This window comes from Triturus cristatus, chromosome 10 (assembly GCF_964204655.1).
Source record: "Triturus cristatus chromosome 10, aTriCri1.1, whole genome shotgun sequence".
Lineage (NCBI taxonomy): Eukaryota > Metazoa > Chordata > Amphibia > Caudata > Salamandridae > Triturus > Triturus cristatus.
This window is the reverse complement of record NC_140593.1, coordinates 821,624,213-821,643,187: the sequence shown is the minus strand read 5'-3', so window position 1 is coordinate 821,643,187 and position 18,975 is coordinate 821,624,213. Positions and strand designations below refer to the sequence as shown.

The following is an 18,975-nucleotide window of genomic DNA, read 5'->3' as shown; positions in this document are numbered from 1 at the left end:
CTAGTGGGATTTCTCCCCCCCCCCCAGTCAGATTGGCGACAAACCTCCAAATTCTGCACCCAGGGGGGCAGAAAGACTGTTGTGCTCCTTTGTGGGTTGAGGCCATGGCCTGACAGTGGGCCGCCACCACCCCATGTTTTTATTGTATTATTTCCTGGTGTCTAGTTGACTTTCTGCCACCTTGAGGGCATCAAATTGTGCGAAAAGTCCTCAATCTGCCACCCAGGAAGGCACAGAGAGACTGCTGTGCCCTTTTTGGGGATGGACAGGTCCCTGCACATGGCGGGCCGATCACAACCCTTTATTTTTTCCTCTTCTATTGTTTCCCCTGGTGTCCAGCGGGCTTCCAGTCCACTGGGGGGGGGGCAGCTTGGGGGCATCCATCTCCTTTGCCTTCACCCTTTTTTTTTTTATTCTCTAGATTCTAGTGGACTTTATGCCCCCGCCCCGGGAGGCACATTGGGGAGGCACATTGAGGGCAAAGTCCCAAATCTTCTCCCGGGGGGGGCAGAAATACTTCTGGGGGCAAAGTCATGCGCATGGCGAGTGGGCCTCCTGCATCCCTTCATTTATTTTGTCTTTTTTTCCCCTGGTGCCTAGTGAGCTTTCTGCCCCTGAGAGGGCAGATTGGGGCAAACCCCTCAATCTACACAATAGGGTTCAGAAAGACTGTTGTGCAGTTTTGTGGGGTGGCAACATGAACCTGTCATTAGGGGCCGCCCCTATCCCTTCATTTTCTTTTTCTATTATATCCTAGTGTCTAGTGAACTTACTCCCCTGCCTCCTGAAGGAAAGCATCAGAAAGACTGATTTCCTTATGGGGTGGGGGATCACTGGCCTTTGCCCAAGGGCCGGCTACCCCATTAAATACATCCATGGTGTCTAGTGGAAGTGCCAGGCACACTGAAAGGGTACTACTAGGAAGTTGAGTTTCTCAGTTTTCCAATGATACCTCCCTTTTGGCACAATTCCAAGGGAGCACGGCGTATGGGGCTGGTTTCAGGATGGATACATTTTTCCCAAACAGGTCCTGGATACAAGGAGAGAGCTGTTTCAAGGGCACCTAATCAATGGTGGCAAACTCTGCCATGCCAGTATGGTGTATCTGTTATCCCTTCGATGATTCCTGAATACAGACCCCAAAACAGGGCTCCATAATCATTAATCACACAACCAAGATTTTTCCCAGTGCATCAATGGAAGTTAAAGGGTTTTTCTATTCAGCAGTGCTATGTGGGGATGTGAGCTATAGGAATTTACTGTATGGTTGTAGACCACTGGACTGAACCCACCTCACCACGGATATCGTTCCATTTACCTGCGCCTTCTATCACTTGTCACATGACCACTTTCTAATCCAGGTCACCACATGTACCGATGGAGAGGTTATTTAGCTTGCCAATGAATTGTATGCAATTGTTAGTGTCAAGAGGTTCATTTGAATCCACATAGATGTCATCCATGACTATCTACCTGATAACACAGTCAAAAATAATTTATATAGCACACATACCCAAGCTGAAGATATGCTGCCATGGGCCCTATAATCGCATGTCTCTGAAATGTTGCGAAAAACTTTATTTAAATAGGTTCATCTTGTAGTTGTTTTTTACTGAGGAAATTACCCATATCTTCAAGACTCCTCTCTGCTTCCACTTTTGCTGGCTGAGACCCTGGCCCTCATTTAGTATAATGATATTTTTCTGACTTTGCTTCTATTTCAGGGTTGCGCATTACAGCACCTACTAGAAGGGCTGGGTAGAGCATTCTGTAGTAAAAATAAGACACATAAAGAGAAAAAATCAGGAGTTGCAGGACAGCAGAATTTGATTTTGCACACAGATGGATTTTATTACAAAAGCAGCTGTGGTCTCAGTGACATAAAACAAAATTGTGGAAATCAGCTGTTCACACCACATCTGCACTTGTTCTTGTTGCATCCGCAGCATCCACTTCTCTATAATATATACATCCCTCTTGAGGTACCGCAGCATCCACTTCTCTATAATATATACATCCCTCTTGAGGTACCGCAGCATCCACTTCTCTATAATATATACATCCCTCTTGAGGTAAGAGCAGGGTCTATCTGTACTTGGAGGTCAGCACAGCGGACACTGCGGCCAGGAACTTGTCCCACGCGGCCTGGGCCTCAGGGCTGAAGTCTTCAGGGAAGTGGGCGGCCAATGTAGCCTGAATGCAGTGGGACAGCAGCTGCAAGAGAAGGAATAAAGAACAGCATGAAGCCCAGCAGCAACAGACCCAGCAAAAGGATCTGCAATCCGGACCTCACTAGTGGTGGAACCCAGGAGAGCAGCTGCAATCCAAGGCTGTGCCTCAGAATAGCCACAGTAACAGTGCACACAGAGCCGCAGGGAACTCGAGGATCCCGGGAACCTTGGGTAAGAACACGTAGAAGAAACACTGGTCCCACAGTGGAAAACAATACAATCAAAGCAAATGAACCAAGTGGGTATTTTAAACATTAGTGATAATAAATCATATATAAAGAACTTTTATAAAAAAAACACTTTACTTTGTGATGGCGCAGTGAGTGCATAATGAGAAATGTGCTTTGTGCTCTCATCAAAGTGATACACACATGTGAACAAATTCAGTGGTCAACGTTGTGTATCTTGAAAACAAGAACATGGTCCATTTATATATAATATAATCTATTTAGGGTCTGTAGTGGTGGTTGACGATGTTTTGATCCCTCAAGAAGATGAGGGGCTCTCATCTGAACCTTTAGGATAAAGAGGAGCTTGAAACAAGGAAGATAATGGAGAGAAAAGATTGAAAGCTTCTATCCTTAAGAAAGGTGGCCGTCCCTGAATCCTTGTAGATTGAATGAACAGGTAACAATATTTTGACTTTGATGCCTGTCCCACTGGAGTATGGTTTACAGATTTTCTAGAAGATAAATCATAACGAGCATGAAATACCTCCAAGAAAATAAAAAGGGAGCCGCGATCGGGGGGAAACTGGTCTTGGGTGGCTTGTGGTCTGGTTCGGTGGGGATCTGGGTAGGCAGTTTGGGCTGGACTGCTACTATTGGAGCAGGGTCAAGACTCATTTGCATATGGCTGGATTCACACTGAGGTTGCATGGTGGGGCAAAAATGAAGGACTAGAGTGCAGCCCCAAGGGATTGCCAGGGTCTGAGACTCTTTCAAGCATTCCATCCATCATCTTGTTGTTGTTGCTTTATTTCAGGTAAAACAATGAAAGGTTTGCATTGATCACATTTATTGTGACAATGGAACACCAGAATTAGAGGCAAGGTATGCCTGTTGATAGACCAAGAGCACAGTATAGGATGGCAGTTCCTGGTACCTATCATAAAAGACGAAAGTACCTCCCTACATTAGTACTTATAGGTCTGCCAGAGGGGAGAAAATAACACTACATTGGAAAAGACACCAACTAGACCTGTATTTCTTCTCTAATGCCTACCAAGCGCTAAAGGTTCTGTTCCCCAAATGATAGTGTGCTACATATACAATATTTTCCTGGCACCTAACTATCTCAGGTATTCTATACCACTGGGGTAATCCTTGGCTGTGTCATGATAATGGGTGAAAGTGTGAAAAAAGTTCCACAAATTTGCGGATCTTATGCAGGCCAGCGTTACAGAAGTCTAGATTGCCATAGATCCCTCCATGGGTCTCATTATGTGCTGTGCGCCTGTTTTTTTTAATGTAACGTGCTGTCTATCGCATATAGAATAGCTTGATATCTCTCTGAAACTCTCAGAGTTAGTGCATGAGCTACAAGTAGCATCATTTGGAAATCTACAGCGATAGCTACCAACTTCATACTGTGCTGAACTGTTGCACATACAGTATGAGTTAGCACAATAGTGTGTGCACCACAAACAATGTCATTTCTTTCAAGGACAGCGCCACACTCCTGCCTTCGAAGTCTGTATGTACTTGTGCCCATGATACCGCCACTGGTCTGTCAGGTGCTCATTTTCTGAATGGTCTCCAATGTCTCATTGGATCTATCTTACATTATGGAGAAAAAATGTCAACATTGCCAAGTACCCAACCATCAAAACCAGTTGGCAGACCACATTTAAACACTCATTCTTCCATAATTAGGAGGGCACCTGCCACTGTTGCAGAAGCTCTTGCGGCATCAGTGGTACCACCCTGAGAGGAACAGCACCTCTTGTTTTGAAATCAAACCATGAGAAGACGTGAGTTAAATGGTTCCTAAGTGCTTCAGAAGAGTGAAAAGTTCATCCTGTTGAATATGGCTTGAGACACTGTGCCAGCGAAATCTCTGTGGCTCAGTTAAGATGTTTCAGTGAGCGGGTGTGGCTTACTTTTGACTTTCTATCTTGATCCTGATTTACTCCTGAGTTTTGATTAATAAATCACACCTACATGTGAAAGAACAATAAGCCAATTTGTCCCTGTGGATTGGGGAATGAAGTTCAGGCATGCTACTCCTGGTTCCCTTTCGCACGGTGTTTGATCTTGGCCAAGATGTGCTCCCGTACATGCCTCAGTTAGGGAGAGTACACTTGTGGAGACTTTGAAGGAGCAGCTTGGTTGATGGAGTGTGTGAAACAGTGGGGTGGATATTTTCTTGACTCTGCCTTTCTGGCACTAGGTCTTTAAATCCAGGAAATATATGTAGATGAATATGATATTCAAGCCAAGTAATAATATAAATTTAGATCACCATGGACAAGAGAACAACAGCGAGTGGTAACCAAAAAGCACTGTCTTGGTAGAAATTGTCTCTACTAGAGCAAGCAGCTGGTACATGGGTTTTCAGATGTCTACTGGACTTCTAGAGAGAACTTTCAAGTTAGTTCTATTTACATTTGTGAACTGGCTATTAGTGCCCAGTAATGTCTGTCGGTATCAATTAGTACATTTATTTCACTGGTCGGATCTGCCTGGTTCTGGGTCCTGGATACATGAAAGTGCATAGTTTAATATTCACGGAGTGATATGTCACATATGGATCCAGTGAAAATGAATTGTAACTGGTCAATTGACATTTTTATATTGCAGCCATTGTTCATCTGCTTAACTTTTTTTTTTAGTGCCTCTCAATGCAGTTTATTTGGGGAGCAATGGGCAGGAAGTGCCATATGGTAAAAACAAAGGTGGTGCGCCTTACTCAAAGTTTAGCCAAAGGAGCCCGTTAAATTTCCCTTTAATAAATATATGGGTAATGTTTATTTATTAAAGCAAATATATTATTGAGTGTGAAACAAAATATTCAAAGTAGCAAAGATACCGGTAGTGTAGCAAATATACGTTTTTAAAAAGATTTTTGTTTATCAATAATTGAATTAATAATACAGAATCAGGATATCAACAAAGTTCACTCCTGAACTGCAGTGAATACCATGGATGGGAGATTTTTTTTATTGCAGTGGCACAAGACTTTGAAAACCAAAATTGTGCCAAGTGTGTTGATATACACCTACTGCACATTTAATAAAATGTCTACCACTTCCAGCCCTTCTCAAAATGAGAGCCCTAAATAGAAACTAATGCACCAAATGTTTTAAGGTCAAGAAGATCCAAGGCCTCTGAAGGGGTTTGTTTAAGTTCCAAACATGAAGTAGCGTCTCCATTTTTTATTGTATTTTTTTAATTCAACAATCTATAAAGATCACTGCTACCAAGAGATGCGACGGAGCAAAAACATGAAAGAGCTGTTATGTTTGTCACTGCTTTGAAATTCTGATAAACAGAAAGACGCGCATTGCAGCATTTGACCACGGAAGACGAGCACTAGTAAAGTGCCTATGTTTGGAGTGTTTTCTCACCTTGAAGTTCCCGGGGTCCACTCTGAGGTTGTAGGCGTGCAGGTCACTCAGTTTGGAAAGCGCCTGGTCGAGGTTGTCCAGGTTTTTAGCCGCTTCTCCGAGGGCGCCCAGCACCTTGGCGCCGTGCCTGCGCAGATCAGCAGATCCGGAGCTGATGTCAAAATGGCGGAAATAAGTCTTGCTCTGGCCGAAGCTTTTGAAAAGCCTGAAATACAAAAAGAAACACTTTATTTGAAATTGCAAAAGGCTAGCAGCTCATTTTTACTTGAATGCTGCAGCTCACATCCCATGCGTGCATCCGATGGGAGGTCGTGGGAAGAGATTGCACTCCCTATTTTTATTGATACTGAAATGCAGTGTTTTAAGTGGGATGAAAAAACTGGGGGGTCACTCAAAGGGGCGTGGCCACTGTAATTAAGGGCGAGGCTTAAAAACACATACACTAAAAATCTGTGCTGAGCAGCGTGTACCGCCTGCCTGGTTTTGGCTGTTTCTGTCATTGCATCCAGGTATAAAATAGAACAAGTAGTAACATTACACCTACAACAAGCCAGGACTATAGGCTTAGTCAATGACTGTTAGTTGCATAACATTTTAAAAAAACAACTACTGGGGCTTCGTTGTATAGAATATTGAAAATGCTGCAGTTCTAAAATGATGAGACTGTGAAAGGACTACAACCAGTCTCTTTGAAGTTACATCTTGCCAGTGAAGGGGGGTACTGCTGCAGAGTTTTTTTTCACCGACAGTGAGTACAAAAATTAGAGCCCGATAGGGGCCCGTTAATGTACCTGCTTTTTAAAACTGCCTGTGCTGAGCACCGGCAGGACCCGGCCCACTTAAAGCCCTGCAGAATTGTAACCTTTATACGAGCTCAAAACGTATAGACCCACGTTGCTCATTCTACAAATGATAGCCAAGGTTGGATTGAAGACATTATCTCTGATAAAACAAACTGCATTCTGGGTCGTTTTACATGTCCCGAGGGATTACAAACGGTGCCATCAACCTGCACAATTCGACTTTCTCTAAATTAATGAGTGGCGACAGGGCCGGCTCTAGGGCAGTGCGATCGGTGCACCCGCACCGGGCGCTAACTTGGATGGGGTTCGTATTTGGAAGTATTGCGTGGTTTTAAAAGCACCTGCTGCCGCATTCCTGTCCTCCACAAATTTACAGGCAAACATATAAATGTCAAGATGACTCCACTGATTAATATGCTTCTTAGAGAGAGCTCGTTGGTTTGTCTTTTGGAACTTTTGACTCGTGGTAAGGCAGAGCAGAAGGTTAATATGTCTGCTGCAAAGAACGTGTACCAATTAGATCACAAAGCGCATATAATACAAATAGGTCAGTGGGTTACGGTATTTTTTTCCGAATGATCCTTTTGTGATTTAGTTTATAAATTATAATCCTAACATAAAAGAGTGAGCTATTAACTGTCACCAAAGAGCTGCTTAAAAGGTGCAAGTCATAGTTTAGAGCGTTATGATTTTATCCAGTCTTTTATTATCCTACTGTTGAAAAAACGGGTTCATTTGGATAGAAATTAATTCGGATTATTAAAAAGAACCCCCAACCATGGTGTTCAGTTTTAAATTCAGAGTTAGTGCTTCTCCAGACCAAGCACTGTCAAACTATATTGTCTACCAGAATGGATGACGTGACACCTGTTCCTTGTAGTCCTCTGTTTTATGTAACGTTACATTTCCTATACAATAATCTACACACCTATGATTGATTGTCTGTGCAGTGAGTGTGATGTAAAGTCTTCTGACACGCTACACTAGTATGAGTGGCAACAGCGCAATAAAACGAATTACACGCATCCGAGAGAGAGTGGTTATAGAGACTTGAGGGGCATTGTTAAAGGGTGGCAGTGAGGAAATCCGTAACGGAGGTGGTTATTGGGGGGTACCAACAAACATTGTCGCACATCAACACTAAAGCCGGCCCCGAGTGGCGGTAATCCCTGTTAATGTGTGTACGCGCTTCTAACACGAGTAGAACAGCGCAACCACCTCAGGAACTCCTGGCAAAGTTAGAGATAATAACGTAGCCTGACTTGGCACAAAAAACATAGCCACAAATCACTGCAAGTGCAAACAATAAGCAAAAGGAAAATTGGGTTTATTTCCTTCATATAACACGTTCAATTTCCACTAATTTTACACACAAATTACCCACAAGCGGTTCTGTGCAGGTAGAAAGTTGCACCGGAGAGTCTCACTCGAGTCCAAATCGTACTCAAAACACTGCTCGGCCCGCCTCTGAGCTGTGGTACAACGCTTAGCATCACTAACAAGCATTTGCAATGCAATAGGTCTCGCATTTGCGTGAGTTTGAGCTATTAGCATTGTAAATGACAGTGCCTTTTATTTATGTTTTTAAAAAAACAAACTTAGATAAAAAGCATTGTCATTTACAATGCCAATAGCTCAAACTCGTATAAATTCGAGACCTATTGCATTGCAAATGCTTGTTCTATATTATGTACCAGCCATACTTGCAGCTTAATTTTTCTTATGCAACAACCAAGTCAATAGTCGTGACTTTTTGTAGGTTTGATGTTACTTGTGTCATATCTGAATGCAATGACAGAAACAGCAAAATACAGGTCGGGCGGCACACTATGCCAAGCACAGATTTTAGGGCGTAGGGGTTTCTGAGCCACGCCCCTTTGAGAACCGCCCCCCCCAGTTTTTTCATCCCACTTAAAGCTCTGACTACAGCTCCTGAATAGTGTACTTCACCTGCATGCCCCGGGGATTGGAAAACGATATAGTATGCTCCGAGTTGTATTGTGAATAAGTTTCAAGTTGACAGTAGTTAAGGATCAATGTAATAATGGGAGATTTAGCGGCGGTGCAGTGCACCACAGCGCGGGGAGAACTGATGGTTCTCTGTGTTGGCTTGGCCATATGATTAAAAGGAGCCCGATGGTGGGAGGAGGTAGGCAGTTGCAAATCAAATTCTGGTTTGACTACAACCGCGCGCGCTGCGCTGTGACCCGGCCCCGCCTACACCACCCTTTCAACCTGCAGTACACGTTTGACCAAAACGCCAGTCCAATACTAATCAAAGGATAACATGGTATTGCCAATGAATGCGACATCAGTGAGCAGATTATCTAGTAATATATCGTTCACCCTTCGCTATTCCAAGCGCAACTAGCTAATCCTAACCAGTTTATTTTAAAAAAGAATTCGCGTACTGGTAGTCCTGGATGTAAAAACAAAGCGGAGTACGCAAAAAGATCAATGCACAAAAAAACAATTCGCCCCAGGAGCATGAACTAATCTACTATTTAACTTTATATTCTAAACAGGCTGTTTTAACGATCAACACTTTTGTAACATGCCCACTTGTAATTTTCTCTTCATGTAACACTGCTGTTCCTGTTGTGAAGCGCTCTGACACCTTCGGGTAAAGTCCGCGCTATACAACAAGTGATGCTGTGCAGAAAACACTTAAACGTTCTGGGTCATTATGATTTTGACCTGTGAGCAGAGTTTAACCACAGCCATCCGTAGCAAGTATTTAACCAGTTAAGCTATTTTCACAATATTATAACATGATATTAGCATGATACAAGCAGACTTTGCAGGCTGCTACGTAAGCCCAGCTGAACTACCATTAAATAGAGATCTCGTCTAGTTTGGAACGATTACAAAGAAAACCAACACACCTTTACTATTGGCTTTCTCCTTGATCTCAAACTCTTCGGGAGCAGAGTTTTTTTTAATACTGAAAATGTAACCTAAAGTTTGGTGCCTGGGGGCGAGAGGGGGCGAGAGGGGGCGGAGGCAGGCTGCGGGCGGCAGGCACCATTGTTGAGCATGCGCCGTGTTAATTTAAATAAATAAAAAGACTACTTTTAGGTGCACAACAAGAAAGGTGCGAGTGCGCAGTATTAAAGTCAAAGCAAAATACTAAAATGTTTAATTGTACTTGTAAAGCGTAGCACCCGGGGGTGGGAGGAGCTGCAGGGCCAGGCGCCATTGTCGAGTGCACGGTGTTATTAATTTAAATAGCGTGCTGGGTTGTTAATTTAAATAAAAAAACAATGTTTGGGTGCCGAGTGCACAACAGAAAGGTGCAAGTGCGGCAGAATAAAGTTAAAGAACGTAGTGAAAGCAAATTAAAACAAGCACTGACGAGGGACATCGAAAGTCAAATGAAAATGCTTTTTTCCTCACCTGTGTTGCAAGAAATGGTGGCAAAAGTAAACAAGCAGGAAGGGGGTGGCTAATGGTGTGCACTTTCGCGGCCGCTTTGATGTCCTCAGTGGCCGCGCGGCTCACTGAGGACATCAAATCAGCCGCGAAAGTGATCAGGCAGTGCTTTTCAGGCTGCCAAATGCTGCTTGCGCCCGGCGCACATGCACTCTATTTGGAGGCCTGAAAAGCACTAGTTTGCACTTCCAGATCCCCCTTTTACAAAAGCTCTCGCGAGAGCAGCGCAAAAGCGCTGGCTCAGGCGAGACCTAAAAACGGCCCGGCCCCTGCCCCAGGGGATTCCTGGGTGCCCGCTACGGCCAGTCCGGCCCTGGGGATATGAAAACAAGTTTAGCAGCAGGAACCATCTATAAAGTGATGTAGGAATTCAAAGAGAAAATGGTGGCGAAATAATAGTACTATAGAACAGAGTATTGCTGTTAGAAATACATTGTCAACTTTTAAATATTTATGTGCACTAAACTTTGTAAAAAACAGTAGTGGATATTTCTAGCATTTTTCCAAAGTGGAGTGACGTAAAAATGCTTTTTTGCTTCCCTAACTTCAGACCTGCAAGCGAGATTAGCTAGCATATTTTTTTTTTAAATTTGGACAGGTGATTGTAATATTATGTTATTAGCAGACATCCATGGCGTGGTCTTATCCAACCTTTTTGCCTTCACCCCTCCTGTTCTGTCAATTAGTTTTTGTTGGAATTAAGACTTTGTGCACTTTGCCACTGCTAACCAGTACAAAACTGTTTGTGTTCACTGAATAAAGAATTGGAAAAAGTGTCCTACACCTGATTGGTGCATTTAATTTACTTGTAAGTACCTAGTACATGGTAGTATCTGAGCACAGGGTCTGTAAATTAAATGCTACCAGTGGGCCCGCTGCACTCATTGTGCCACCAATTAAAGTAGCCATTTAAAACATGTCTCAGGCCTACGTTTTGTCGTGTTTTGCTATGCTATGCTATGTTTTGTTATGCTGTGCTATGTTTTGTTTTGTTATGCTATGCTATGGTTTGTTATGCTATGCTTTGCTATGTTATTTTTTGCTATGCTATGTTTTGTTATGCTATGTTTTGTTGTGTTTTGTTATGCTATGTTTTGTTATGCTATGCTATGTTTTGTTGTGTTGTGTTGTGTTTTGTTATGCTATGCTATGCTTTGTTTCGTTATGCTTTGCTATGTTTTGCTGTGTGTTGTTCTGCTATGCTATGTTTTGTTCTGCTATGCTATGTTTTGTTATGCTATGCTATGCTATGTTTTGTTATGCTTTGCTATGTTTTGTTTTGCTATGCTATGCTTTGTTCTGCTATGCTATGCTTTGTTCTGCTATGCTATGTTTTGTTATGCTATGCTATGTTTTGTTTTGTTTTGTTTTGTTATACTATGCTATGTTTTGTTGTGTTTTGTTATGCTATGCTATACTCTGTTTTGTTGTGTTTTGTTATGCTATGCCATGTTTTGTTGTGTTTTGCTATGCTATGTTTTGTTATGCTATGCTATGTTTTGTTGTGTTTTGTTATGTTATGTTGTGTTACGCTATGTCTTCTTATGCTATGCTATGTTTTGCTATGCTAGGTTTTGTTTTGCTATGCTATGTTTGGTTTTGTTATGCTATGTTATGCTATGCTATGTTTTGGTGTGTTTTGCTATGCTATGCTTTGTTTTGTTATACTATGCTATGTTTTGTGATGCTATGCTATGTTTTGTCATGTTTTGTTATGCTATGCTATTTTTTGTTGTGTTTTGTTATGCTATGCTATGTTTTGTTATGCTAAGCTATGTTTTGTTTTGCTATGCTATGCTTTGTTATGCTATGATATGCTATGTTTAGTTATGCTATGCTATGTTTTGTTTTGTTATGCTATGTGATGCTATGCTTTGTTTTGTTATGCTATATGTTTTGTTATGCTATGCTATGTTTTGTTGTGTTTTGTTATGCTATGCTATGTTTTGTTATGCTATGCTATGCTTTGTTATGCTATGCTTTGCTATGTTTTTTTTGCTATGCTATGTTTTGTTATACTATGTTTTGTTGTGTTTTGTTATGCTACGCTATGTTTTGTCATGCTATACTATGTTTTGTTGTGTTTTGCTATGCTATGCTTTGTGTTATGCTATGCTATATTTTGTTATGCTATGCTATGTTGTGTTGTGTTATGCTATGCTATGCTTTGTTTTGTTATGCTTTGCTATGTTTTGTTATGCTATGCTGTTTTGTTCGTGTTTTGTTATGCTATGATATGTTTTGTTATGCTATGCTATGTTTTGTTTTGCTATGCTATGCTTTGTTATGCTATGCTATGTTTTGTTGTGTTTTGCTATGCTATGTTTTGTTTTGTTATGCTATGTTTTTTGTGTTTTGTTATGTTATGCTGTGTTACGCTACGTTTTGTTATGCTATGCTATATTTTGTTGTGTTTTGTTAGGCTATGCTATGTTTTGTTATGCTATGCTATGATTTGTTATGCTTTGCTATGTTTTGTTTTGCTATGCTATGCTTTGTTCTGCTATGCTATGTTGTGTTGTTTTTTTGATGCTATGCTATGTTTTGTTTTGTTTTGTTATACTATGCTATGTTTTGTTGTGTTTTGTTATGCTATGCTATACTCTGTTTTGTTGTGTTTTGTTATGCTATGCCATGTTTTGTTGTGTTTTGCTATGCTATGTTTTGTTATGCTATGCTATGTTTTGTTATGCTATGTTTTGTTATGCTATGCTATGTTTTGTTGAGTTTCGTTATGTTATGCTGTGTCACGCTATGTTTTCTTATGCTATGCTATGTTTTGCTATGCTATGTTTGGTTTTGTTATGCTATGCTATGTTTTGGTGTGTTTTGCTATGCTATGCTTTGTTTTGTTATACTATGCTATGTTTTGTGATGCTATGCTATGTTTTGTCATGTTTTGTTATGCTATGCTATGCTTTGTTATGCTATGCTATGTTTTGTTTTGTTATGCTATGCTATTTTTTGTTGTGTTTTGTTATGCTATGCTATGTTTTGTTATGCTAAGCTATGTTTTGTTTTGCTATGCTATGCTTTGTTATGCTATGATATGCTATGTTTAGTTATGCTATGCTATGTTTTGTTTTGTTATGCTATGCTTTGTGATGCTATGCTTTGTTTTGTTATGCTATGATATGTTTTGTTATGCTATGCTATGCTATGTTTTGTCGTGTTTTGTTATGCTATGCTATGTTTTGTTATGCTGTGCTATGTTTTGTTTTGTTATGCTATGCTATGCTATGTTTTTTTTGCTATGCTATGTTTTGTTATACTATGTTTTGTTGTGTTTTGTTATGCTACGCTATGTTTTGTTATACTATACTGTTTTGTTCGTGTTTGGTTATGCTATGATATGTTTTGTTATGCTATGCTATGTTTTGTTTTGCTATGCTATGCTTTGTTATGCTATGCTATGTCTTGTTGTCTTTTGCTATGCTAGGTTTTGTTTTGTTATGCTATGCTATGTTTTTTGTGTTTTGTTATGTTATGCTGTGTTACGCTACGTTTTGTTATGCTATGCTATATTTTGTTGTGTTTTGTTAGGCTATGCTATGTTTTGTTATGCTATGCTGTGATTTGTTATGCTTTGCTATGTTTTGTTTTGCTATGCTATGCTTTGTTCTGCTATGCTATGTTTTGTTGTGTTTTTTATGCTATGCTATGTTTTGTTTTGTTTTGTTATACTATGCTATGTTGTGTTGTGTTTTGTTATGCTATGCTGTACTCTGTTTTGTTGTGTTTTGTTATGCTATGCCATGTTTTGTTGTGTTTTGCTATGCTATGTTTTGTTATGCTATGCTATGTTTTGTTATGCTATGCTATGTTTTGTTGAGTTTCGTTATGTTATGCTGTGTTACGCTATGTTTTCTTATGCTATGCTATGTTTTGCTATGCTATGTTTGGTTTTGTTATGCTATGCTATGTTTTGGTGTGTTTTGCTATGCTATGCTTTGTTTTGTTATACTATGCTATGTTTTGTGATGCTATGCTATGTTTTGTCATGTTTTGTTATGCTATGCTATGCTTTGTTTTGTTATGCTATGCTATGTTTTGTTTTGTTATGCTATGCTATTTTTTGTTGTGTTTTGTTATGCTATGCTATGTTTTGTTATGCTAAGCTATGTTTTGTTTTGCTATGCTATGCTTTGTTATGCTATGATATGCTATGTTTAGTTATGCTATGCTATGTTTTGTTTTGTTATGCTATGCTTTGTGATGCTATGCTTTGTTTTGTTATGCTATGATATGTTTTGTTATGCTATGCTATGCTATGTTTTGTCGTGTTTTGTTATGCTATGCTATGTTTTGTTATGCTGTGCTATGTTTTGTTTTGTTATGCTATGCTATGCTATGTTTTTTTTGCTATGCTATGTTTTGTTATACTATGTTTTGTTGTGTTTTGTTATGCTACGCTATGTTTTGTTATACTATACTGTTTTGTTCGTGTTTGGTTATGCTATGATATGTTTTGTTATGCTATGCTATGTTTTGTTTTGCTATGCTATGCTTTGTTATGCTATGCTATGTCTTGTTGTCTTTGGCTATGCTAGGTTTTGTTTTGTTATGCTATGCTATGCTATGCTATGTTTTTTGTGTTTTGTTATGTTATGCTGTGTTACGCTATGTTTTGTTATGCTATACTATGTTTTGTTGTGTTTTGCTATGCTATGCTTTGTGTTATGCTATGCTATATTTTGTTATGCTATGCTATGTTTTGTTGTGTTGTGTTATGCTATGCTATGCTTTGTTTGTTATGTTTTGCTGTGTTTTGTTATGCTATGCTGTTTTGCTCGTGTTTTGTTATGCTATGATATGTTTTGTTATGCTATGCTATGTTTTGTTTTGCTATGCTATGCTATGCTGTTATGCTATGCTATGTTTTGTTGTGTTTTGCTATGCTATGTTTTGTTTTGTTATGCTATGTTTTTTGTGTTTTGTTATGTTATGCTGTGTTACGCTATGTTTTGTCATGCTATGCTATGTTTTGTTTTGCTATGCTATGCAATGTTCTGTTATGTTTTGTTATGCTATGCTATGTTTTGCTATGCTATGTTATGTTGTGTTTTGTTATGCTAATCTTTGTTTTGTTATGTTATGCTATGCTATGTTTTGTGATGCTATGTTGTGTTGTATTATGGTATGCTATGCTATGCTATGTTTTGTTATGCCATGCTATGTTTTGTTTTGCTATGCTATGCTTTGCTATTTTTTGTTATGCTATGCTTTATTTGGTTATGCTATGCTATGTTTTGTTTTGCTATGCTATGCTTTGTTATGTTATGCTATGCTTTGTTTTGTTATGCTATGCTATATTTTGTTATGCTATGCTATGTTTTGTTGTGTTTTGTTACTCTATGCTATGTTTTGTTCTGCTGTGTTATGCTATGCTTTGTTATGCAATGCTATATTTTGTTATGCTATGCTATGCTTTGTTGTGCTTTGCTATGCTATGTTTTGTTTTGATGTGTTATGCTATGTTTTGTTATGCTACGCTATGTTTTGTTTTGTTATGTTGTGTTCGGCTAGGCTACGTTATGTTGTATTAGGTTATGCTAGGCTGTGTTATGTTGTGTTAGGCTAGGCTGTGTTATGTTGTGTTGGGCTAGGTTTTGTTGTGTTGTGCTGTGCTGTGTTTTGTTTTGTTATGTTTTTGTTTTGTTTTGTTAGGTTATGGTTTGTTATGTTTTGTTATGTTATACTATATTTTGTTATCAAGTGTTTATGCCACAGAGCAGAATGGTAAGACATGTCACATCACCACACAATGCTTGCCTGCAACCCAAGCCTATTGTCGCATTGAGCTGCACGTGCAGTCCGCATTCGGGTCAATCTAAGCCATCATTAATGCAAGGAGACATTCGATACTTTTGGAATGCACGCGCTACAACTTGAAAGTTGTGTTTTATTATGCTATGGTATGTTTTGTTATGCTATGCTATGCTTTGTTATGCTATGTTTTGTTGTTTTTTGTTATGCTATGTTTTGTCGTGTTTTGTTATGCTATGCTATATTGTGCTTTGCTATGCTATGTTTTGTTGTGTTATGCTATGTTTTGTTATGCTATGCTAGGTTTTGTTTTGTTATGCTATGCTATAATTTGTTATGTTATGTTGTGTTAGGCTAGGCTATGTTATGTTGGGTTAGGTTAGGCTAGGCTGTATTATGTTGTGTTAGGCTAGGCTGTGTTATGTTGTGTTAGGCTAGGTTGTGTTGTGCTGTCCTGTGTTGTGTTGTGTTGTTTTGTTAAGTTATGGTTTGGTATGTTTTGTTATGTTATACTATCTTTTGTTATGTTATACCATGTCATGTTATACTATGTTATGTTATCACGTGTTTATGCCACAGAGCAGAAAGGTAAGACATGTCACGTCACCAAACAATGCTTGCCTGCAACCCGAGCCTATTGTTGCGTTGAGCTGCGCGTGCAGTCCACATTCAGGTCAATCTGACCCATCATTAATGCAAGGAGACATTCTATACTTTTGGAATGCACACGCTACAACTTGAAAGGGGGTTTGCATTGATTGCAACTAATACTTGTGAGTATTTAACATGCTATGAGCACTGATTGACAAGTGATATCATCAAACACAGGTGGATGGTCTGCTAATAGCAGCACGCCTTTATACCTGATGGTTTTTAATTATGAGACAGGGATAATGGCCTTACTTAGCTGTTATACTAATGTTATACTATGATTTATTCAAAAAGACATGTAACGTCACCACTGCAGCCATGATTTAATTATGAGACAGGGATAATGGCCTTACTTAGCTGTTATACTAACGTTATACTTATGATTTATTCAAAAAGACATGTAACGTCACCACTGCAGCCATGATTTGCAAGCATCAATGTGTCTTCCCACTCCACCACCCTCACCAACTGTTCCCATTTTTAACGAACAGACAATATGCTAATTTGCGAAATTCCTTTTCTGTATCTTCGGAGATGCGGGAGTGAAAGGCCCTGCAAATTTGGAGGTTTTCACTTTAATGTGAAATAACCATTGAACTGGTGTAAATTGAATATCTGCGCCGCGTCGTTTTTAAAAAAAACGTCAATGTGACAAGCGTACATTTTGAAATCCGATCTTGCTATAAGGGCAATTTTATTATAATTAAAATGGCGTCTTTTTCACTTTCTACCATTTGCCAAATTAATTAGGAAATGCGGCTGGCAGCAATATAATTTCAGTGACCCATATAGAAACAAAATGTTCACCATCTATATTTAATGCATTCTGTGTACAGCCAGAGGCAGACTAAACAAGCTTTGGCAAGGCGGCTGCGGCCGCGAAAGTGAAAGTGATACGGAGGAAAGACACATGGCGCTGCGCGCGTGCACGTTCACGTGCACTGAAGCTTTAGGCCACAGCAGCACTTTGAAAAGCCTGTATACAAAATGTCTCGGCCAGATCAGCGCAAGCGCTGGATCAGGCGAGACCTAAAAATGAGTGTTTGTAACGAGGGCTCTGTGCCGTTTTGCCCTTCGCACTCTGCTGCACTGCAGACTTTCAAGCAGTGTCTGTCCTGCGTGAATGTTTGTACATCTAGGCCTACGTGTTCTAAAGTGTAAAATTAATGCAAGAAATACAAAATTCTTCCTGAATTAGTTATTCTAACCCGGGGTCCACAAACAGTACTCTAAAAGAGGGTTTAGTATAAGCCAGTCTGCTGTGCTGTTCTCAGTGGTTTAAACCGGCAGGTATACTGTCCGGTACCTGCACTTCTTTCATATGAAAGCGACAGTACCTGCACTTCTTTCATATGAAAGCGACAGTACCTGCACTTCTTTCATATGAAAGCGACAGTACCTACACTTCTTTCATATGAAAGCGACAGTACCTGCACTTCTTTCATATGAAAGGGACAGTACCTGCACTTCTTTCATATGAAAGGGACAGTACCTGCATTTCTCGGCGATGCTGCAATACATTTAGTGGGAGTGTAAAGGCATTTCTCAGGAGGAAATATGCTCTATAAATAGTGAGAACCTGAAATCCAATATTTCCATTAAAAGACTTGCTGTTCTGTCCATTCTTTAATTTACAATAATCCACCTAACTCCAAGCTATTGCCCCATTTTTCACCTGCATCCTTTTTTTAAGCCAGAACGCTCATGCGTCACGCGCTCGGCGTTACCTGTCCAGCGCTTCCGCTCCCAGGGTCTCGAGGTCGCCAGAGACCTTTCCCCACAGGGAGAGCACCGCGGCCTTCTCTGCGTCACTCAACGTCATCTTGGTGGCTTCGGTGGGGGTGGCGCACGGTCTGCACGAGGTGGTCGGTGGAGAGGAGTTGATGCTGCCCCCTTAGCTGGGTCAGGTTATAAAGAGGAGGTGGGCTGGGAGACGTGACCGACCCCCGCGGCCGTTGGTCATTCCTGGCACCCACCCAACCTGCTTATCTTATCTCCATGGAACGAGGGTCCTCCCTGCATGACTTAGTCAGCAGCAGGGCGCGAATAAACAAGACCAATTACCTACTTGTATTCAGCTATTGTTGGATCTGTATAAATATTGTGTATGAGCAGTTTTCTGATCAGCTTGAATGACTATATTTGATTCCACATATATGCAGGTTAAAAAATGCAAGGGTTTGTTCTGGTATTTTTGCGTTTGTATTAAACGAGACAAGACATTTTGGAGCGATGTAATGAGTTTAAAATACATGTCGTGTTTAGTAAGAGTGATGTAAATCAGGCAGATTTCCTAACAGATTTAACATAGTTGTTTTGATGCAGGTGTTCACAATCTTCAGGTCCGTCTATGCCATTTGTTATGCACTGCACTCTGCACACAGAATGCGACCACCATGCACACCATGAGCATTTACCAACAGCTCATGTCCTCATCTTGACTGATAGGGCTTCCCAGGAACACAACAGAGCCCCCTGCAGTCCCTCAGGCGCAGGGGGGCCAACTTTAAGGGGGTCGCCAACT

At 40.3% G+C, this 18,975-nt stretch overlaps 2 protein-coding genes across 2 annotated transcripts in view; one reads left to right on the top strand and one right to left on the bottom strand.

Annotated features, from left to right (window-relative positions):
* LOC146790079 (uncharacterized) overlaps nt 1-18,975 on the top strand; it is a 218,590-nt gene that overhangs the window by 174,404 nt on the left and 25,211 nt on the right. The gene's annotated exons all lie outside the window — the stretch shown is intronic.
* LOC146790080 (hemoglobin larval subunit alpha-like) lies at nt 1,826-18,336 on the bottom strand. The gene is made up of 3 exons (XM_085628435.1): nt 18,179-18,336; nt 5,800-6,004; nt 1,826-2,214 (listed from the first exon to the last, which is right to left on the bottom strand). The coding sequence occupies exons 1-3, from the start codon at nt 18,271-18,273 to the stop codon at nt 2,086-2,088; spliced, it is 429 nt and encodes a 142-aa protein (XP_085484561.1). The 5' UTR covers nt 18,274-18,336; the 3' UTR covers nt 1,826-2,085.